The sequence below is a fragment of the Metopolophium dirhodum genome, chromosome 1 (assembly GCF_019925205.1).
Source record: "Metopolophium dirhodum isolate CAU chromosome 1, ASM1992520v1, whole genome shotgun sequence".
Taxonomy (NCBI): domain Eukaryota; kingdom Metazoa; phylum Arthropoda; class Insecta; order Hemiptera; family Aphididae; genus Metopolophium; species Metopolophium dirhodum.
In genome coordinates, this window is record NC_083560.1 from 19,032,215 (window position 1) to 19,056,469 (window position 24,255).

At 27.7% G+C, this 24,255-nt stretch overlaps 1 protein-coding gene and 1 long non-coding RNA gene across 5 annotated transcripts; one reads left to right on the forward strand and one right to left on the reverse strand.

The window, feature by feature from the left end:
• The first annotated feature begins 219 nt into the window (after nt 1-219).
• LOC132935366 (uncharacterized) lies at nt 220-3,591 on the forward strand. Its single transcript, XM_061001894.1, has 5 exons — nt 220-360; nt 447-649; nt 741-937; nt 1,678-1,817; nt 2,029-3,591. Exons 2-5 carry the CDS (start codon nt 473-475, stop codon nt 2,514-2,516), a joined length of 1,002 nt encoding a protein of 333 aa, XP_060857877.1. The 5' UTR covers nt 220-360; nt 447-472; the 3' UTR covers nt 2,517-3,591.
• A 17,059-nt stretch (nt 3,592-20,650) lies between these two features.
• LOC132936131 (uncharacterized) lies at nt 20,651-24,161 on the reverse strand. Of its 4 annotated transcripts, none has more exons than XR_009663402.1 (4): nt 24,024-24,161; nt 22,745-23,283; nt 21,669-21,769; nt 20,651-21,548 (listed from the first exon to the last, which is right to left on the reverse strand). It is a non-coding gene; the product is annotated as an uncharacterized LOC132936131 (long non-coding RNA). The 4 variants fall into 4 exon arrangements; XR_009663403.1 differs by having other exon boundaries at nt 22,745-23,264; nt 24,024-24,147; XR_009663401.1 differs by having other exon boundaries at nt 20,656-21,548; nt 22,745-22,864; nt 23,007-24,147.
• Nucleotides 24,162-24,255: the final 94 nt, after the last annotated feature.

Genomic DNA, 24,255 nt, shown 5'->3' on the forward strand with positions numbered 1-24,255 from the left:
CTTATTTATTGATTTAGGCATCCAATAGCAGCTAGCTTATATCCATGGCCTACAGCTGAATCTTTAATGCGTTTGGCCCGTAGGTCAGTAATGCCTAGATTGCCTGGGAACCTTCAGGAACTAGCATCCTTATTTGATAATGGGCATCTTCAAAGATACAATTGTTGTGACATTACGATATTTAGGAGCTGTATTCGTGACCTTGATGGTAAAACTAGCCTGATATTTGCATGTCCAGTTTTGTCACAAAGTTTTTGTGGTACTGGAATTGAGGAGCTTCATGTAGACGCTACTTTTAAAGTGGTTCCAGTAAACATGGGCTATCAATTATTGAGCGTACATGCTATGATACAAAATTATGTAAGTATATTATACCTAAAACAAAAATTTAACTTACAATTGTTTTTATTATATTGATGTTCATTCATTTATTTATTTATCTATAGTCAATACCAATATTATATTCGCACTAATGGAATCAAAGTCTAGGAATTCATATGACAGTGTATTTCGATATGTTAAAGATAATCTTTTAGCAAACATTTCTCCAAGGATTATCATAAGTGATTATGAATCTACACTTAGAGATGTTCTACAATCATATTTCCCTGAAGCTCGAACATCTGGTTGTTGGTTCCACCATAATCAAGTACCTACCTAAAAAATACAAATTTTTATTTTTATTATAATTTTGCTTAATGATTAGTATACTTAAGTTATTTATATTTAAATCTTTTTAGGCAGTTTTTAAAAATATGAAAAGTAAAGGATACTATAGGCTTGTAAATACTAATCAATTTGCACTGCAAAGCTTAAACCTTTTATTTGGCCTTCCACTGCTTCCATATCAGGATATAGAAAGAGCATTTCAATTAATTAAAATGTATGCAATCAACCATGGAGTAGCGATGCATAATTTATTTGACTATTATGAGAGGTAATTAGTTGTTAATATTTAAAAATCAATACATATTGGATTGTTGTAAAACTATTAATGTACAATGGTTTTATGTTTTTTTTCTTTGTCATAATTTTTTGGAGCAGTAAAATATTTTGATGTTCTACTTTAACTCAGTATTTAAAGGTGTTTTCTAGAAGAAAATTGGATCTAATTGGTACTTTGGGAATTAGGTCGTTAAAAGTAAAAATGCATAGTATTTTTTTATAAATATTTAAAAGGTTTTTTTTGCTATTTGTAGATATTAAAATTTTTTTTTTATTAGCATTTTTTTTTTTGTTTAGGTAGTATAAATTTAGTTTTTGGTTAAAAAGTACAGTAATAAGTAGTTCTGATTGAAATTCAAAAATCTAATAAATATGTATAGGAAAATACATTTTTTTTATACACATTTGAAGTTCAAATTTTAACGAAATTCGATATTTAAACAAAGTATATCAACTGTATTTTTTTTTTTTTTTTTAATAATTCAAAAGAAATTTTTAGTAGTAACTTGAAACTGTTTTGTATATTTTGTATTTTACTATCACAGTGACTTTTATAACTTATATTTAGATTCATTTAAAGGTGAATATCTATACACTATACCCTAAACCTAATTACTTATAGTAGCTTATTAAGTAAATACTTGGTTTGTAATGTTTGTATTGTACAGTTGAATATTTGAATACCATAAATAAAACTTATTTATTATATATTTATACCTGTGTTAACTATAGGTATTGGTTGCGCCGTGTGGGAACTCAGATAATTTCAGTTCATGGACTTCCTAGGCGTACAAACAATAATATTGAAAGTTTCCACAATAAATTAAGATTAAAATTTTCAGTGACTCATCCCAATCTATGGATATTTTTAAGTATGTTAATCAATAGGATTAATTAAATACTACTTGTTTTAAAAGTTATTTTTAACGTTTGTAAACTGAAAATACTAATTATATATATGTATGGATTGTGATAAATATTTTATAATATAATTTATATTATCTAATGTATTACCAAACAAATAAGTATGCATCTTCTGATAATTTATGTTTCTGAAATTTACTTATAACATTTTTCTTATAGGTAATTTGAGTAATTTATTTAATAATTACCATGTTATAATGAGGCAGCTTGAAAATAATCTTCAACCTACTAGGAGTCTGAAGGCAAAATATTTATCACAATCCAAAAGACTTAAAAATGCCACAAGCCAATACGATGCTGGGATCAGAAGTATGTGGCAGTTCATGCAATTGACTTCGTATACCACATCAAGATATATATCTCGACATATAAATTGGATCAATGAGGTAGATCCAAATTCTGAGCCAGAAGTGGAAGCTGCTGCTGTTGTACAGCCAATTCAGGAACCACAACTGCCAATAGCTCCACAAGTGTCAACGTGCATAGTATGTTTGAATGCAAGAGCAGCAAATATTCAACAGCATATTGTTATTCCTTGTGGTCATGCATGGGTTTGCAACAATTGCATTACATCCCTTCCAGCACCAACAAGATGCCCATTATGTCGAATGGAAGAAGTCACTTTTCAAAGAATTTTCTTAAATTAAAATTTTCTATTAGTTTTAAAATATTTAATTGTTCATCAAACAAAACTACACAATATGACATACAAATTAATTGAAAAATGTTGTGATAGCTATGAAGTATTTCAAGAAACTGTTGATTTTTTCTTGGAAAACAGCCAACATCTTCTAGCATTTCCATGTACTGATCACAAAAATGACATTTTTTTATTTATAATTACTTATTATATTACCATGAGAATGAGACAATACTCACGTATATCTAATCAAAAGCGAAGTTAGAAATCACGCAAAAAAAAAAACTTTTCAAACTGATAGCAACATAGTAACTAGTAATACGCATTCATTTATTTAGAAATAATAGTGAATATAAAAAGTTTGTCGTTGATTTGAATTTTTGAATTTTTGATCGTTGTTCAGTTATCACTAGCATCCATGACGAAGTATTATTTCTAACCTAACCACTAAATAATACCTTATCAAATTGTTATAAAATGTTTATAACATTATAACACCTTTATTCGTGCAATAAAATGCATTTTTGAAAAAATGTCAGTTAACACCTTTGTCCATTGACCCCTTCAATTAAGAAAAGTTTATCACCTATAATATTATTTTTTTTCATATTTTTATTCAAGTTGCAGTACACAATAATAATATGACATGTCTGTGTTGCAATCAGTATTTTCGATCAGTTATTATCGGGCATATACTTTCCGGAACTATACGTTTCGTTAAAAAACGCGCGTTGTTGTCCTGTTAATTAGGTATTTAGGAATAGTGGAAAATTAAAATATAATGTATTAATTGTTATTATACGAATATTAACATGATAAGACGTTATAATAATAATAATATGTACCTAAGTATTAGCCATTAAGGCTTTAAAAAATTAAAGTCCCAAGCTAATAATACATAGTTAGCTATTATACATGTTTAATATTTTAAAATATATTACAATTTTCTACTATTTTTTGAACCATCAAAATAACTAAACTGGATTCTTTTTATTTAATGCAATACCTATCAATAAGAATTTATTTATACCTATTTAAGATACAATTAAAATGAATATAAAACCCTTTTGGTTATTAATAAATAATAATATAAATATACAATTGTTGTAGGTACTTATGATACTATGCATTTTTTGACTACATCATCCTATTTTATTATAACATCATATAATATATTCATATTATATTATATCAATGTAATGGTTAATGGTTATGATGATTTAATAAATAAATAATATATATTGTTGGAAAAATTAACTGCATGTGCCAATTAAACAGGAACTTCATAAATTAATGAATTAAACAGATTGCCTGTTTAAACTATTTGAAAAAATATCCATCGAGCTCTCATAATATGGTATGTAATATGGTAATTTGTTAATGTATCTGCATCTTATTTTTAAGCTCCAAATTATATAGTTCTGAAGCGTACTGAATGGTCCACAATGTTCGAAAGTTTACTTTCTTAAAAACAAATTACGCGTTCATCCTGGAGTGATCATACGACATACGTTTTAATTATTATTTAATTCAACTCTGTGAAGGTACTAAATGTTTTTAAAAAAGTGGTTTTTTTAAATATCCAATGATTATAAAAATTCGTCAAGTATTTAACAGCTTTACTGTGTAGTAGGTATCAAATGTGTCTCATCATTGAATATTTGAGTATATAACTGTAATGGATGTGTTAAATTTAAAGCACACGACAAGAAATTATTCTGAGTGAAGACTGTCTAACTTTTTGGTAGATACCTAACCTAAGTTACAGAGAAATAATTTTAATTACAAACAGATTTAAATAAAAAACTCACATTTTTGTAAAGTAAATTCATATTCATCGCTCCATTGACCACTAATAGAATAATAAAAAATATATTGTATTATGGGTATTATTTATTTTTATTTATACAAAATTTATTATAATATAATATGACCAAATTATGATCACATATTATCTTTGTAATAAATAAAAATGAACACTGGCAATAAAGATCTAGCAATAAAGTTCTCAACTTTCTTTTTCAGGGGTTTCAAATAGGCAATTTACAATACTTTCCGTAAATATACGGTCCGGATAAATACGTTCCGGGCAAATACGGTTTATTAGTCTTTTTTAATTCCGGAGGTATACGTTCCGGCCAAATACGGTTTTTAACTTTTGGATTCCGGCAATATACGTTCCGGAATTATACAGTCCGGATAAATACGTTCCGGGAAAATACGGTTTAGTATTTTTTTTAATTCCGGAGGTATACGTTCCGGCCAAATACGGTTTTTCACTTTTGGATTCCGGCGATATACGTTCCGGATTTATACGGTCCAGAATTTATACGTTCCGCCCATTTATTTTCCGGATTAATACGGCCTCCCATTATTATTTGTACCCGGCACCCGCATGGCTGCACGCATACGTATATACGTCCGCTATAGCCATAGTATAGCTGCCATACGCGGCATGTGGGGTTATTCGGACGACGACGAGTATGGGTGACAGGTTGTTTATTACTATTTTATTATACTATACTTATTTATTATATTATGCCATGAACTGTTTATGGAATGTTAAAACGGCAGTCCGACGAAAACCTACCTAAATAGTATTACTATTATTATATTATATTTATTGCCATTTACCATTGCTTATAACACAATTGATCAGTATTATACATATTGATTATATAATTTACTATAGTGAATATTACTTAAATTGTATTAAAATGTATAATATGAAGATGAACTAACATATCTTAGGGAGGGCTAAGTCCTCCTAAGCCCCCTTCACTATTTGCGGCCATGGTCTAATCTAATTGCTCGGAGTGTCATACTAATTGTCGCATATTAATGTGTTACGTATTCGTCATTCATCAATCATCAGTAATTATAATTTTCATTTTTGATAGGACACTGAGTCAGTATCATTAAGACTTCTCTGGCACTCAAATATAGCCTCAATCTGGTTTTTTAAAACGAATAAAAACATTAAGATGAAAACTACAAACCTATATAATATAATTCAACTAAAATAATATAATAGTTAATCAACTATAAACCATGGTACTATTGGTACTTATATAATATAGTTCATTTATCATTTATCATTAAAATATTAAATATGTTGATATTATGCTCTATACTCACTGGGTCTAGTGAGTAATTTGTTAAAAACATTTAGAAATGTGTTCAAAGCACAATAGTGTTTTCATCTTTTTGAGTCATGCATTTTGCATTAACTTATTAATATTATACAGAATGATTCACAAAGCATGCTCAACCTCTTTTTTCTTTAATATTGCAGTTATTCAAAATCTGATTTTTTGAATTTTTAAATAATTATACTTAAAGACCATATATTTTCAAATTCTTGAGATTTTTTTGTATTACTTAAGGAGTATCCTGTGGAGATACAAACTTCTGTTTTTTCAACTAAGAACACTCCTATTCACCTATAAATTATACAGTAGATAACTTTTCTGAAATTGTAGACTTATCAAAATCTAAATTCATACGAGTAATTTTTGAGTTATTTAAATGTGTGTCTGAGGATAATAGGTCCGTGGTAATCTGTTTATAAGATATAGGGGCTAGGGTGATTTGAAAATTGTAGTCATTAATATTAATCTATCAATATAAATAATTTGTAAATATTCTTAAAAATCTGTAAAGTACCTATAATAAATACTAGATCCAATTTTACGTCTATTTCATATTTATGTAAAACAATTTTTAAGGACTATATTATCCTTACTATAAACATTTTAATAACTATAAGAAAATACTCATTTGAATTTCAGTATAATATTTAAAAAAACTCCAAAAATCAGAATTTGAATAAATTCATTATTGAAGGAAAAAAATGGGGGTGAGTATGCTTGGTCAATCACCCTGTACAGTCAACTTACAGGAAGTGTATCGAAAACCAGAACCTACTTTAATATGTATAATCCCCATCGCCATTCGATAGAGTTAAATTATACGAAATTATAAAGCGTGAAACTGGTAAAATGTCACTACAGGTGTTTACATTATTTTAATTAATAACGAATAACAATTTATTGTTCCATTTTTTTTTAATTTGATAACACATACGTCATAGCTTATAACTAATAGTTTATAAGCTTTGCTCTTTGACAATAGTTTATCAATTATAATTATGAAATTATAATATTATGATGCTTCAGACTACGACGTCCGGTAGTAAAATGTAGCCTGTATTATAGTGGTTATTATACTATGTAATTTTATTTAATGCTACGTAGTATATAGTTCATGTTAATAAACATACTATGAGTCTGCTATAATATTATGATCATTTTTAATTAAATAAAAAGGTCGAAGTCCGCTTTTCGCTTTTCGTGTTTGTGTGATGTCATAAAACTTAGGTGCAATAATTCAATGTACTGTGCATTACGAAAAGTGACAAAATAAATAAATAGGCCCTAAATATTATGTGTAGAATATTTTCAGTATACTCAGTGGCGCGTATTTACGGTGGGGAATATTTTTTGTAGAAAATCATGCGCTCGGGTAGCAGCCGGCGTTCAAATGTCTTGAAGACGAGTGACGATAATTAAATAATGTCAGATATAAAAGTATATAGGTGCCTACCTAAAAATAATATTAATTAGGGTTTGGATTTTAATGCTCTAAAGTACCTCAAATGTGCCCTAGTAAAATACTACTTAATGCAATAAAAAATGATTATTCAAAAAAATGCTCTATAAAAGTGTAAAAATTGTATTATTTTATATTCATATTTTTAATCTCAATCCAGCACAAAATACAGTCGTTGTTTATCGCAGTCAATTCTAGGGGTGACTGCAAGTTCCTACAAGAGACCGAGCAGGTAAAAAAAAATACATATGTAAGTTCCTGCACAGTAGAAAAATGTACATAAGTAAGGTTAAGGTTCCTACACGGTAAAAAAAAAGTGCGTATATTAGTTCCTACACAAATATAAAAATGAGATGTGTAAGTGTCAATGTGTTGTTGAACGTTGAATTTTCTGTCACTTCCAACTTTTGAACCGCACAATTCACAATACAATATTTTGCCGTCAGTTGTAAATACTGGACCACTACATTCACTAAATTCCGATACATAACGATACATTTAAACGAGAAGCCAATGATTGTTTTTCCTTTGGCATATTTGACAAAAAAAAAATAAATATTACTAAAAAAATTTGAAAGAGACGAAATAATTACTCGACGAAAATATTTCACGCAGTGTGCACGATAATACGAGTACGCGACGAAATATGACGGAAAACTGAAATTCACCACTTATACGCGTTTCGGTTTTATCGATTTTATCGGTCAGATAGTAAATTACCTGACCGATAGTAAAAATATTATTTTGAAATGGAAAATTTACCACTTTGTTCTTTTTTGTCTAAGCTAATTTAAGAACTTATTTCGAAAATTGCCAAATATGTTCTTCATTTTTCCAATATACTCAAATATGCAAAATAAAATTTTTAATTTGATCTCCTGGTGTTATGAAACACATTTTTTATTCACTAGAATTTTTCTATGATCTTTCTAAAAAAATATGCATAAAACTAGAAGTCCTCAGCCCTAATGATTAGTATATAGACGGATAATAATATGCACGGACACACGAATGTTTCAAACGATACTGAAAAAAACTGTTAAGAGAACATTATTCTGCGTATAGTTAAAAGTTATATGTTATAAGATAATGAAACCAACATTTTCTGTAAATATTTTGTGTGTCGAAAAATCGAATTTAGATGTCAGCTTTATCAATAATAGCTATTATACACATAGTGGTTTAAACAGGAGCGATTATATTAATAAACCCAATCCATGCTATATAATATTGTAGGTATTCCAATAATTAAATTGGAGTAATTTTTCAACCGTGTAAAAACTTACACAATAATATATAATTTTAAATTCTGAGCGGAGCGATGAATATATTGATTTTACAATGATGTGTTTTTTATTTTTTTTAGAAATTTTTGTGTGTGTCATTACGGTTTGGGGTAGTAAAACTGCTTCGATTTTCTTAAACAGTATCTTGTTCGATCGAAAAGTGGATCTAGTTCGTGCATTTGGGAGGTCAAATTTTGTAAAACAACATAAAACTAAGGAAAAACGGAAATTTTTAAGCGAAATCGGTTTTCGACCAAATTGATTTCGGTTTTTTTTATGTAACTCTAAAACAAATGAACGTTCATCGATCGTTTATATTTTTGCATTTTCTGTACACGATAAAATTTACATAATATTTTGATTTGTTTTGAACTGTTTAGGGACGTTTTCAGTTTTCAATTGTATTAATCAGCTGTGTCGCCGTCCCGTTTCCGGACCACCATCGCCGGTTCGGTAACCGCGTGGTTGGCGTGGTGCTTTTGCGCGCTTTTATTACTATTGGTCGCGTTGGACGTTTTACCGCTCGCACGCCGTCAGCGACCCGACTTGGCCTTTGCCAGTCTGCGCGTCCAACCGGTGACGAGACGTATTCAGTCTCCCGACGAAGTCAGCAACCGAGCCGTTATACACACATTGTGTGACGCCAGCACGACGCCCGCGTCTTGGCCATCGTTTACTGTGGTACCACCGGACATCAGCCGTGCCGTCGATATCGTCGATACAGTTCCCGTCTTTTTGCCGACCGGTATTTATACAGTATAGTCACCCGATAATTCGAAATTCGGGGAACCGAGTTAAAAATTCGATTTATAGAGGTTTTCGATTTACCGAGCGTTCGAATAATCGAGGGAAAACAAATCAATTCGAATTAAAGAGAGGTGAAAAATTGTATGTATATATATATATATATTGTATTACATTTATTTTGACATTTATTTATTATACATACATACTATTATATCAGGGCTTGAAAATAATTTCGGTTTTGGTTTCGATTTCGTATACTGGTTTATAATTTTTTCGATTGCTGCGGTTTCAATTTTTCAATACCGGTATTAGGAAATTTCGGTTTCGGTTTCGATTTTGTATACCGGTTTATAATTTTTCGATTGCTGCGGTTTCAATTTTTCAATACCGGTATTAGAAAATTTCGGTTTCGTAACGAACGGTCTAGGATTGAAAGATACAAATATAGCGCATTCGAGTATTTTCTAATTAACTAATAATTTTGCGAATAATGAAATGGCTATCAACATTTTTATTCATGATCTCAATTTTATTATGAGTATTAATTATGCGTATTAATGGAATTTAAGTATTTAAAAACACGTCAATTAAAAACGAAAATAACGGTTTTCAATTTTTTTTCGGTTTTGGTTTTGATTACGGTTTCGGTTTCGGTTTTAAAACGGTTTATACCGGTTTTTTAAATCGGTTTTGAAAACGGTTTCAAGCCCTGTGTTATATTTTACAATATTATTGATTGACATAATAATACGATAAATAATACGAGTAAAGTTTAGATTAGGTATGCAAGGTACGATAAAATTTATAAACTACGATAATATTTAACTACGCACCGTCGTTATTAGTTTCATTACGAGTACGTCCAATATAGACTGTACATAATCTTTATTACATATAATCGCGTTTAAGGAAATTCGAATTATAGAAGTTCGTGGAAAAAAATTCGAATTGTAGAATGACACCGACAGACATTTCGAATTATCAAGTTGACCGGAAATACATGTATTTTCTTCAAATTAAAGAGGTTTTGTCGTGGGACTCGGCGTTTAGTTGGATTTATGGAGTTTTTCGAATTATCGAGTGACTACTGTATTATCATTGTTTTCATTGACAGTCATGATTGATATCACTCCCCATTATTATTGTTTTGTTTTGTGCTCGGTTCGAAGAGACGTCTTCGCCAGCCATACTTTTTGCATTTGTCGTGTGTTAATATAACATTATTCAACTATTTTTATACATTGTACTATCGTTATTATACATTGGTTCACCTATCCACTCCAAACTCGTGAACAACACAAATTTATTATTCATTAGTTGCTTTGATAAGAAAAAAAAAGTCGTATCGTATACGAAAGCGGTTAAATCCTAGGTACCCGTGTGCCACGCTTAATATATTTATTTTATTATTAACATTTTTTTTATTATTCAATAACTACATATGCTTTTATAAAATATTAATTTTGGCGCAAATTATCTGTCATTTTCGCGCCTTTGGTGCTTGTGACATGTGTTGGGTATAACAGGTATATACAATTAGATTGGCACTTATGTCCTACACATTTTGGCGCAAATGAAATATAATTTTTGTACCTTTGGCGCTTATGTCATACAGGCCCCAAATTCTGCAAGTTATATGAATCATCCTATTTACCCGCATCATTTTTTATAAGTAACAACTAATATTTGGTAACGAAAATATTCAACTATATAACTGTACAATTCTTTTAAATTAACCGTTCACTGCCAGTCTCGTCTCCGTCATAAGGCGTCATTAAACGTTAAGTACTCAGTTAGAGGAAATGATTTGATCGACATTTACATTCGGAAACAATATACAGAAAATGCCTTTAAAATAAAAAACATTTTATCTTTTTTTTCTGTTTTAACCGACGACAGCATTACAGCCGCAAAAATATAATAAAATGCCAATGAATGCAAATAAATGCAAAATAAAAGTTGCATTTTGTAATTCTTTGATACATTAAACGAACTTTGTGCTTGGAAAGCATATTTGTTTTACGGAACATTATTTTGTCCAGAAAAAATTTAATTTGCATTAAAATCCGAACCTTAGGTAATAATAATTAATAATTAATGATTAATGCTCAAATTTCTAATATTGATTCTGAGAAATAAATATAAGATATTCTAATTTATAACACTGCATTATTTAGCTACCTGCATAATAGTTACCTATGAATATAATATGATACCTAATAGTTTATATTGGTATTATAATAGGTTATACCGGGTGATTCTTTTATGATTGAACTCATTATTATTTCAAAAAGTATAAATATGTCTGAAAAAATATTTTTACATGATTTCTAGTCGTCAATTGAAATACAATATATTTTAAAGATATATATTTATTTATTATTATTTTTTATCGTCGACATTTTTTAAGGTTTTACTTTTTTGAATGACAACATACGTTTATACTTTATAATTTCATATTCCAAAGCGGAATAGTGTTCCAAGTATTTTTATGCATACAAATCAAAGTTAGGACCGAGTAGTAGTTATGAGTTATAAAGTATTTATAGCTTAGATGAGCGGAGTGGAGTGGTACGCGCGGTTACCTGTAACGCAAAATGTTGGTCCACTGCTTCGCTCATCTAAACTTTAAATAAGTACTTATGAGTTAAACTCATACTCTACTCATCTTAAATTCGATTTTCATGTATTGAAATACTCAGAAAAATATTCCGTTTTCGAAGATAAAACTGTATGTTGTAATTCAAAAAAGTAAAAACTTAAAAAATTATAAGGATAAATATATATATTTTTTTTTAAAAAAAAACCGTTATTTTGTAACGACATGAAACCATGTACTAAAAATATTTTCAAAAACATTAATACTTTTTGAATAATGAGTGTCTTACGTTGAATTAATCACCCGGTCTAGCTAAGGCCTAATTAGCCGAACGAACTCGCGGGTAAGAATAGACTAAATGGATTGGACTTATTGTTGGCATGTTACCACTCACCGGAAACCCAGAATCTAGATGCCCAGATGATGTCATTGATTAGTCAAGAGTAGATACCTACTAAAAATATAAAGTTGGATTTTGTGTTATATATATTACTGTCAAGTAATAAAGTAATAACTAATAGGTATACCCAATGTCCCAATGTATAAATGTCACATAATACATTTATAATAAGAATAACATAGGTAGAGTATAAATCAAAAATATACCAAATAAATTTATATTCATATGTCATTATGTGTAATATAATACTGTTCTAATGGTAATGGGTTTTATATAATTTCGTGCTGATAATGTTATGACATGGTCGGTGAATGGAGTCGCGATGGAGAATCGCGTCTATATCAACGATTCTTCATCCTGCGAAATTAATTTTATTTGCGCTTAACACCGATCGTTTGAAAACAGTTAAAGAAAATATATGGAGAACGATTAGCACATAATATAATAAAATCCATAACTTACGAGAATTTGAGAAAACAAAATATTCTATTGCGTGGACATATTATAGCGTTGATAGACCTCTGTTGGCAGACGATGAGAGTATAATTTAAGTCATAACGAATGCAATAATAATATGGTACTTTTAGAATAGGTATTAGACCGTATTATTGTTGGCCCCTCGGCGGTTAAAATTTTGGGGCCCTCTAGAAAATTATTACTTATACATACGTCTTTAAATGTACTATCCAATACCTAATCAATATTAAATTAAATTTTTAATAATAACTAACTAATTTTAATAAATAAAACAATGTTTATTATATCACTAAAACTCTTAATAATTTACAGGAAGTATTAATAAATATTTTTATTATATTAGTAGTAATATTAATTTAAAAACAATTTTTACTAATTAGGTATTTAAAGAAAATTAACACAGAATAAATTATAATGCTCAGTTTAAAACGGTTTTAATTCCAAATATTTACTCTCCTTAATTTGTCCGTGGCAAACTCTTTAAGGATATCTTTGAAATCGGTTTTTGTTAAAACGTCGTTTTCAGTAGGTAGGTACCTACCTCGTACCTAGTCACAATGGTAAGTGAGTTTAAACGGTCTTGCGTGTCATAGACGATCGATGACAATTTTAATTTTGAAAAGGTTCTTTTCCAAGTAGCGCCAGTACAACCATTATGGCTTTTACGGATTTTTACACCATTCGCCTCTACTAAATTGAGCTAGAATAGCTGTACACGGAATATAGTGAGCAAGCGGGTTCATTTGTGTGATATGAGCTTGAAGACCATTGTGACGCCCTGAGTCCTGACATATTTGCTGCATTGTCATAAGTCCTCTTAAGTTTTTAATTTCAAGGCCGCACTTGATTAAGTAGTTTTCAAATAAAAGTATTCACTCTATAATAGGTATATACAAATTGATTATTTTATCGGTGAACTCTCAATATTTCAAGAAGACAGTGCAAATGTTTGTAAAAATATTTTTTACATAGTTTAAAGTCATCTATAAAACAACTTTTTTATTAAAAAAATTATATTTTCAAATATTTTTTATCCTTATAATTTTTTAATTTTTGACGTTTTTTGAACGATAACATAGTTTTAATTTCATATTCCAAAGCAGAATATTTGTCTAAGTAATTCGAAACATAAAAATTCGAATTTAGGGCGAGTAGTTTATGATTTATAAGTATTTAAAGTTTTGTTGAGCGGAGTGGAGTGGTACGGGGTTACCCCACGAAATGTTTGTACACTACTCCGCTCAGTGAACAGTATACGTCTTATTACTCTAACTACCTATATTATGAATCTTTCCTATGCAGACAAAAATATTTTGATTTTGTTTTCAGATGAGAAGTATCTATGTCCTATGATTAATATAGCCATGCGAGCCATTATAATTTATTATAATTTAATACCTTTTATCTATGATTTTCATAGAAACAATTACGAGGAAATCGCTCGTTCGCTCGGTCGATGAAATGTTAATGTTCGTCGCCGACGCGGTGGTTCAAAATTAAAAAATCAAAATGGTTGGCCAACATTCGATATTTAGAATTTGAAAATACTCGAATGAAGATAGTAAAATTGTTTTGTATACTACCCGCCAAAGCGTATAAATATGTAAAACTTACTGCAAAATATTATTGGGTATACTCATAAAATAATATAAAACTACAAACAAAATATAGTTTTTTTTCTTAAGTTATTATTCGTCAATAATCGTCATATAGTTAAATTGTCTACAGTAAAAAAATTAAAATGAAGCTGAAGTGTTCATCAATATTTATCTATGTTGGATAAGTTACAAAGATAGTATTTAATGACCCAATTATGAAGTTACAATTGTTATTAACCCGCATGTGGTCATTGAAATGTACAATGTTACGAATAATAAGATAATAAACTTATTAGTAGCTTTTACTAGCTAAACTACTTACTTTCACTATTTAAACATACAAATGTAGTTATTGTTTTCATCGAGTTACACGACGATATTTATACCAGCAGTTAAATCACAATATACTGATTATAAAAATATCATCATTACTTGCTCATATTATTTGCTCGTTACTCTGTGATGAGCTCTTGAAGTTTGAAAGTTTAAAAATTTTAAATCATATTTTACTATGGTTTAGGAATACCGAATAACAATTAAAAATTGAAGTCCAATACGCTCTGTAAAAGTGTTTCTCTTTCCAAAAAATAAAAAATTTTCGAATTAGGATCTTTTTACGGGGACTCGAGAGTTTTTCCTGTGAGATAAGTTTTTGAGAAAAAAACGGTTCACGCGGAGGCCCGTTAATTGGGTATACGAATACGAATTATTATAGTAATAATTATTATTATGTAAGTAACAGATAATTTTATACAATTCCGGTGGAAATTAGAATTTTGGCCAACTATTTAGAAATTTTGAACGCGTGTGTCACCGCGCCATCGCCGCGAGTTTAATATAGGTACAATAAAATATTATCAAGTAGCCAGTAGGTAATCAAGAAGTAGTTACTTTATTTTTGAATTAACTACTAAAACCAATTTTTATATTGAGATGTTGTCCAATATCAGTCTTTCAAACTAGAAACCTTGAGTGAAATCGACGGATTGATAGACATGTATTTTACTAGTTAATTCTAAATTAATTTTCAGATATTAAAATTCCTTACGATTTTACTAAAATAGCTAAAAAATCTGAGCAAGAGCATCTTTAAAATAATTTGGCGAAGAAAGCAGCCGCCCCCCCATATACCTACTGCATAATTTAAAAATGTTTTTAGTTTTTTATAGTTTATAGTTCTGTAATTTAACTGACTCCAGTCAAGTTAATATTAATAAAATCGTATATGAATATGATTAATAAGCTTACACGTAGTAATTAATAATTATTACCTACCTAACTACTAACAATAGTGAAAACCCTATTTACATTATATTTTGTTGTCTTCATTTTTGGTAAAAGTAGTCAATCTATAACCTGTATAATGCAGGGCTGGGATTCAGATCATATATCCCGGGCTCTCAATTATTTAGAGGGCCCATAGGCCCAAAATATTAAAATTATAAATTGTATTATGGGTTCCCCTTCCCATTCTGTTAAAAAAAAATATATATATATAATGGGTTTAAAAAATGAAAATTTTATTTTAGGTAATGCAAATAGTATAGGTACATTATTATAGCTATATTATTGCGGAAGCGTAGAGTGACCGCATATTTTCAAGAACCAAAATTATAAAAAAAAATAGTCTGAGAACTACATTATATATTGGATAGTTGACGATATTTATATATAAAGATAACTTTTCGGATAAAAAATCAAGGTACCCAATTTGTATACAATTTTAATACAATATAGTATAATATTATGTTTATATTCGTTTTTAATCAAATACCTTTTTAGCCTTAGATTATTGTATATAAAATATATTATATAAATACACATATTAGGAACTATATTTATATGTAACACGTATTACTGTATACGAGTTGATCAAATTATGCATTTTCATAGCTTAGAACGATAAAAAAATGAATATTAACCTTCGTCAGTTTCTCTAAATAATTGAACAAAACGACAAAAAAAACATGGTAAGTGGGTGTTGCTCGGCCGTGCACTAGGTGACAAGTAGGTGACTGTAATGGATGGTATTAAATTTGAATTCAATTATATGATATCATTGTATACGAAAAACGATTCTGAGCGGAGACGGTTTGTCCGCCTAGGATATTTTAAATTAGGTATAGGTATTGTTATTTATGGTAGCCGGTTAAGTTGAATAATTATTATTTGTTTATTATCATTTATCATATTTGTACATAATAATATACTTTGAAGTTTCAAGTACCTACCTACTTGGCAACCTACGAATAATTTCTTGAAAATTTAACATAAAACTAAAATCGTTCTTCTTTATTTAGATATTTAATTTCGTCCAAATTTGAACATAAAATAACTTTAAAAAACTGCGTTTTTATAATTTTTTAATTACAGATTAACCTACTTACGTGGAACATTGTTATACATTTTCAATCCTTAGCTAAGTTGAACAATTCATACATTTTTAACTACATCATTTTTTAATTTTAAATTTGATAAATTTAGCAAAATTCGAACTTTAAATAGGTACCTATAAAAAAAATGTGTGATAATGTATTTTAAATATTTTTCAACTGCCATTGTAACAATACATTAGGAGTCTTGTATTAAATGTTTAAGATTTTTGTCCCCATGAATACAATTTTATTTGGCGTTTATAGAAAAAAAAAACTAAAAAAATTGGAAACGGAAAATGCTCGTAAACAGCTCAAAGCAAGTTAAAATATTTTGAAAGTTTTATAGAAAATGCTAATGCATAAACATTCAGTAAGAATTTCATTTATCTGCATTCATTTGTTTTAGAGTCACACCAAAAACCAAAATCGATTTGTTCGTAAACCGATTTTAAGTAAAAATTCCAATCTTTCCTTAAATTTTTTTTAGTTTTGACCTCCCGAATGCACCAACTAAATTCACTTTCCTATCGAATAATATACAGAAGTGGAAAATTGATATATTATTTCGACTACTTATTGTGTACACGGACACAAAATAAAACACAAATCATTGTAAAATCAATACATTCATTGCTTCGCTCAGAATCAGTGGATATTTTAAGAAATTATCACTGGGCGACATAAAAAAAAATTCACGCTGACTATCAAAATCAACATATTATGAGCTTGTAAAAAACTTTTCGGTATTAAATATTATAGAAAACATTACCTATATCTAACAATACCATCAAAACTCACAACACATAAATAATTACAAATAACTTATGAGTTAGGTAAATTAATTCTTATTGATTACAAAAAATGGAATCAATATTGTCAATGGACATACAATATACAATATAATATAGGAGTATAAATAACACTATAAAAATAGGTATAAGAATATTAAAATGATATTATTTTTTAAAATTTTTTCAAAGAACTTTTGTTACTTTTAATTAACTTAAATAAAGATAGTTATATTTTTTTTCATGTTATTTAGTAACTTATGTCTTATGAGTTACTTTATTTTATTGTCACGTCAAGTTAATTTTATTCCTAAACCACAGATCAAAATATATAACATTTTGTAAAAATGAATTTAAAAAAAAAGTAATAATAATCCAAAATATTAAATATTATATTAATTACCTAATAAATAATAATTTGTAATAATAGTTATTATATTGAATATTCACAGAAATTAACAGAACATTAATTTATTATATTACACTAATACTATTTTTATTAGTATTTTTAACCAATGGTAATTTATTAAGTTATGCGTATCATATTATCAAAGTATATATTATATTTCATTTAGTATTTTTGTATTTTTTAATATATTATAATTATTTAAAATAGGTTCTGTATTAAGTCCAAGTATAAGATATTAGATTTTAAATTATTTTATATTTACCGAAAGTCGTCCTGTTGTCGTAAATCGTAATATCGTATGACGTATTACCTTGAAGACTTGGACGTTTAAACTGTTTAAAGTCTCAAAGTGAAATAATTATTTAGCTAATAGCTTGTAGGAACAAGGACTAAAATAAAATCAAAAACAATCAATTTGTAGATATTTGCCGGGACTACTTACTTATTCTATGGTTAAGTACTGCCTACGGGCTTCGGTGAACGGTGGATTTTCTATTCTCAATAACTATTTGTAAAACGAAGTGATATACGTCATAAATAAATAACAAAATTAAACATAATAAATAATCAATAAATACAATTTTATAATAATTTCAAACATCGATATTTTTACGAAAAATGGTTGTCGCCCAGTAATTAAATACATCATCTACTGACTACTAGGCGACAAAAAGTTTTCTCTGGGCGACAGAAATGTCGCTCAGTATATTAGTTAAAATATCCACTGCTCAGAATCTAAAATAAGGAAAATCGGAGTATTAAATCAAAAATAGTTTTTGTCAACATTTTATTATTTGAAATACATAAACGAATAATCCTGTAGTTATGGGGTCCTTATAGATACTTGACTTGTTCACCGAACGTTTATATACCTACCACATATTTTCTATAACGTGTGTACATAAGTAGTCAAAATAATACTTTTATTTTAAACGTCAGTAACTTAGATGGTGGGAATTCAGTTGGTGCTATTAAGAGAATTCAAGAGGTCAATATTGAAATTTCCAAGCAGTTTTCAAAACCAACAAAAAAAATAAATAAATGAAAAACGGGAATTTTTTACAAATAATACGTTTTTGACAAAATCAATTTTGGTTTTTGGTGTAACACTAAAAAAAATAACCATCATAAAGTTTGTATTAAATGTTTATACTACTATTTTCTCAACATTACAATTTTCAAAATATATTGACTGTTTTTAAGCTATTTATAAGCATAAAAAAATGTTGATAGTTATTACTGTTATTAGGTGTTTTTAAATTAGTGTCATCGAAACATTGTCCGATCGGTCAAAACAGTTAAAATTGTAATAGAAGGTTCCTCATTAGTCGTTGTTAGTGGAAATTAAAAAAAAAAGCGTAAATCAGCATTATATTTTTTTATGGGCGTCTGAAGTTAGAATTTTGACAAAATTCGTCAAAATGCCGAAAATTTGCAAATTTTTTTTTGAGTTAGTAATTCAAAGAAATGCTTATATTTATATCCAAGATTTTAAAATTTAATACAATATTCCTCATAAATTTAAAAATATTACGGTAAACCAAATTAATTTTTTATGATCCAAATGTTTATTTTATCATTTTCCCCATATGAAAAATTTCCAAAATGTTTTAACTAGTTATGTGAGCTAGATTTTTATTATTTATGTTTTTTGAACAATGTTTCTGTTTTATTGTAATTCAAAAACGAATAACGACTCAGTGCTCGACTTCACTTTCTCATCATCTGAAAACCAAACAGAAATGTTTTGTTTACACAACTTTACAGCTTACTGAATGCAGATAATCATAAATCTTGAAAATTTTTTTTGTGTTTCTCGATTTTTGAGTTATTCAAACATCTTAAAAATTTACAAAATACTAAATATGCTCTAAAACGTAAAAAATCCTAACATATTCCCTAAAAATGCAAAAATTCCAAAATAATTTCAACAGAGCCAATCTTGTGTTGTACTTGTTAGCTTTGATATTAGAGTGAAATGACCTACCTATTAATCTATTATTAATCTTAAAGTTATGAACATTATTTGTGTTAGTACGTTGATTTTTTGTACAATATTTTAATTTGTCTAAGATACCTAAAATGCAATGTTATTTATTAGTCATCATTTGCAAACAGTTTAAAATTTAAATATCTTAAAAAAGCCAACATACTTACAACCTTAGATAATGTTTTTAACTTAAAGTTGAATAATAGGTAGGCCAATTTGCCCTAATATTAAAGTTGACAAGTAACAACACAAGATTGGATCTGTTGAAATTATTTTGGAATTTTTGCATTTTCAAGTCATTTTTTATATTTTTTTTCAATTTTACAACATATTTAGGATTTTGTAAATATTTAAGAAATTGTAACTTCTATATGTTATACATGAATAAAATGTATTATACGGTTTATCTAGTAATTAGTTAAGCTGGACCAGTTAACTATTTTTTTTAACTCTTTAAGTTAAGTTAATATAGAAAAATTTAAATTAAGTTTAAAGTTAAAAGTTACTTTTTTTATTTATATATGTACTTGGAAAAGTTACAAATTAACTAGAACATAAAAATTATTTAACTTGGTTGAAAATCAGTTACTTTTTTTCATATAAAATTAATAATTATTCCTTTTTTTCTAAGCTAACAAATAATATAGTAATTTAATAGAGGTATTACAGTTTTAAATAAACATAAGTATTAAAATTATTTTCTGTACTTGAGTACTTATATATTTTTTTTTTTCAAAAATTGTTTCTGACTGTAAAAACATAAATAAAACAATTTACATGATATTAAAATGTTTACAATAAAATATCTACCACTTTTGAGAGTAATGCTTGTGAATTGTGATGGTGTTACATTACATAATTAGATAAAAATACATACTAATAAATAATACAACTAAATTTAAATATAATAGCATAGAACAACAAGACAAAGTAAACACAAGAAAATTAATAATGTTATGTTTGAAATTCATTATTCAATTATTTCCTTACATTTAAATTATTAATGAAAATAACCATAAATTAATTTGTTTTATCATACATGTAATTCAAAGATTCTCAATTGAAGGGAATATAAGTTTTTTTTATATGTAATGCCATATTTAAAAATGAACTGTAATATTTTCGACCTAAATAATAATACAATCCATGTATTTTACATCAAATTATATTTTGTAATAATTTATTTTAACATCAAATGCCATTACTTCTGTTTTTTTCTTATATTTTCCGCATTCAAACATTTTTTATAATTTTTATTATAATATATAAAATAGTCACTTTCTTATATACACATTCAATAGCTTAAAATTTTCTACATTTGAACCTTCTAAAGTATTTTTACATAAACAGATTTTAACAATTTTTCTTTGTAATATTTTTAGTGGTCTAACTGAGTATTCATTTAGATATTTCGGATTATTGTTATTTTTTTTTAAAGGTCTCCACACACTGCAGCAGTGGCATTAAATTCCATTGTATTGGTTTTAACGCCGCGGTGAGCGCTGAAATGTGTCCTGTATCAATTCACCACCACCACTGCAGTGTGTGGGGACCTTTATAAAGTTTATTTTTACAAAATAGAATATATTATTTTAAATCAGTGGTTTTTGGAAAATAAACTGAATGACTGTCTTGGGACGGTAGATAGAAGTGAACACTTCTACTAATATTTCTTAAATTAGAAAAATCATCATCTTCTTCAAAAGTTTTCCCATTCCTTGTAGCTCGATACTTTTTGCATTCGTGCGAATTTTTTTCACTAAGTAAATAAAAATAAATTGAAATAAAACAAAATTCATAAGTAATATGTGGATAGATATATATAAATATATATCTAAACATAGATAGTTATAAATAAATATGTATCAACAATACACACCTTTGTAAATTGTCAAAAAGAGAGCCCTGTGATTCACTTGGCAAATTTTTTAGTCGCTGCTCATATTCTTTTTGACGTTGGCATGGAATTTTCTTTCAACTCTAAAATTACATTATAGCATTATTAAATCATTTGAATCACTAAAAATATATAAATATAAATATTCATGTATAAAGATCCGACGTACAAATTAATTTGTTATTTAAAGTATTAAAATTTTTTATATTATAACTAAAGACCGGATTTATATTTTCTAAAAAACCTTCAAATTATTCTCATTATATCCTCTTAATAGCTTAAAAAATATGCTAAAATATGCAAAAATAATCAATAAACATTATTGTTTGCTTTAATATGCATTAAAAATTTTTTTTTTCATCATTATTTTAATACCGAGGTATTAATTAGGTATTAAAAGTTGCATGTCCTAATGGAATACTATTGCAGTTTAGTAAGAGTTGGAAATGATAAAAAAAAATATAGTAAATGTTCAAAAATTTTTTTTCTGAGTACCGTAATATTGAAATTAAAAATAAATACAAATTTTTTCTCACAATTTACGAAATATTCCAAAATATGCTGAATGGGTTAAATATTTTCTAACCTATGAAATATTCTCAAATAAGCAAAAATAACTTTTTTCTACGTATTCAGAATTGAACGAATCATCGACATTTTTTACTCTCATAAGACTGCATAAGACCCAGTAACCATATATAAAAACATAAATCCGGTCTTTAATTATATCCATTAAAAATGTATGGTATTAAACATTCATAAAGTTTGAACACAGAATATTATAATATGGTTATAACACATTAACACGATCTATACCAAAAGTGTCAATCGTATGCAAAGAATTATTAAACGCATAATACAATTTCTAATCCTACAATTTGAACTTGCCGCATTTAGGATACAATGAGTAAATTGAATATCAATAAGGTAGAAAATATATTAACAAACACGGGCTGAACCAACTCACTACACGCTTATTCTGCTCAGTGGATTTTTTATTCATTGAAACTTATATAAGATGGTATATACATATATTATAAATAATGTTATATACATACCTTTGTTGATACTCAGTATTTGATGCATTTATTGAACTACACATTTTATCATTTTGTTTTTTACGCTGTCGATATTCTTTTTGACGTTCAGCATTTGTTTTTTTTTTTTTTTTTTTGACACTAACATAAAAAAAACATGTAATAGAAATTAAAACAATAGCAATTTTTACTTTGATACAAAATTCTTTATTAATTATTATTATAGAAACCTTATGCAACTAAATAATTGAAATAAATAAGTATATTTTCAATATAAACTTACTTAGCTACAATTTCATTGTTTGATGATTCTGAATTAGTTTCTTCTATCATAATATAATGAAAGTTATCACTTTAAAAATCACAAGCAAGTATATACACATAACACGTGTATTTAGAAGAAACGTATGTGTTCAGCTACAGCGACACTACTGCTGGCGCGCACACACACACATACACACATATATAGAATGAATGCACTATAAATGTGTCGATGATATTTTCACGCTTTAGCTCCCATGATCCAAGCGGAGAGCAGAGCCTAACAAGAGAAGTTTTCTCTTCAAAAATTAAGTTATAATTCAATTAATTACTCATAACACGGAAAAAAATTTAACTCGTTGAGTTAGAAGGTACTTTTAAAAGGAAGTAACTTGTTATGTTGATAAATTAAAATTAACTAAACCTTTAAACTTTTTAACTCGCTAATGCCCAGCCTTGGTGATTGGTGAGGTACCATTGAGGAAGATATAACAGTAATAAAGTACGTCAAATAATCATATTAATAATATTAATTATTATTATAGTCATAGATCATAATTAATTTGAATTGTATTTTATTTTGTTTTCCGTTGAAAAACATTAATTCCTGAGATCTTTAATAATATTGTTGATTAATATCTAAACATTTCGGAATTGTTAGTAGTTAATTTAATTGATTTTTTCCTTTTTTTCGTATACCCTAGCATAGTAAAAAGAGTAATATTATAATGGTAGTAATATAGTAGTATTATTCTTTGTACCACGGTGATCCTAGCCTCTAGGTTTTGGAGTTTTGTCATTGACAACATCATTTAATAACGTCGAAAATAATGCGTTACACCATGGAAATTACTTTTAAAGTACCTAGTTACTATTGCGTTAATTTAAATAAAATGTAATGAAACATTACTGCACCGTTACTGAAAAAGTAATTTCGTTACAGAAATTTGTAATAGTTTGCGTTGCGTTACTAACCAACACTGCCTACTGATAACGTTTCTGCAGGTAACTATGAACTTAACGGACATGTTGTACTTACTGCTTGTACAAGTTGTACTCATAACAATAAAGTCCAATATATTAATGGTCGTCCGTCGGTAGCACGGTATTGTTTTAATTTAATATTCTTCTCTCATTTCTAATGAATGTTTGTGACGTGATAAGACGTACTATAAAATGTGTGATAAACATTATGCCGGGCGATAAGAATGATAATAATAATAATAATAATAATGATAATAATAATAATAAGTAATAACAACAACAATAAT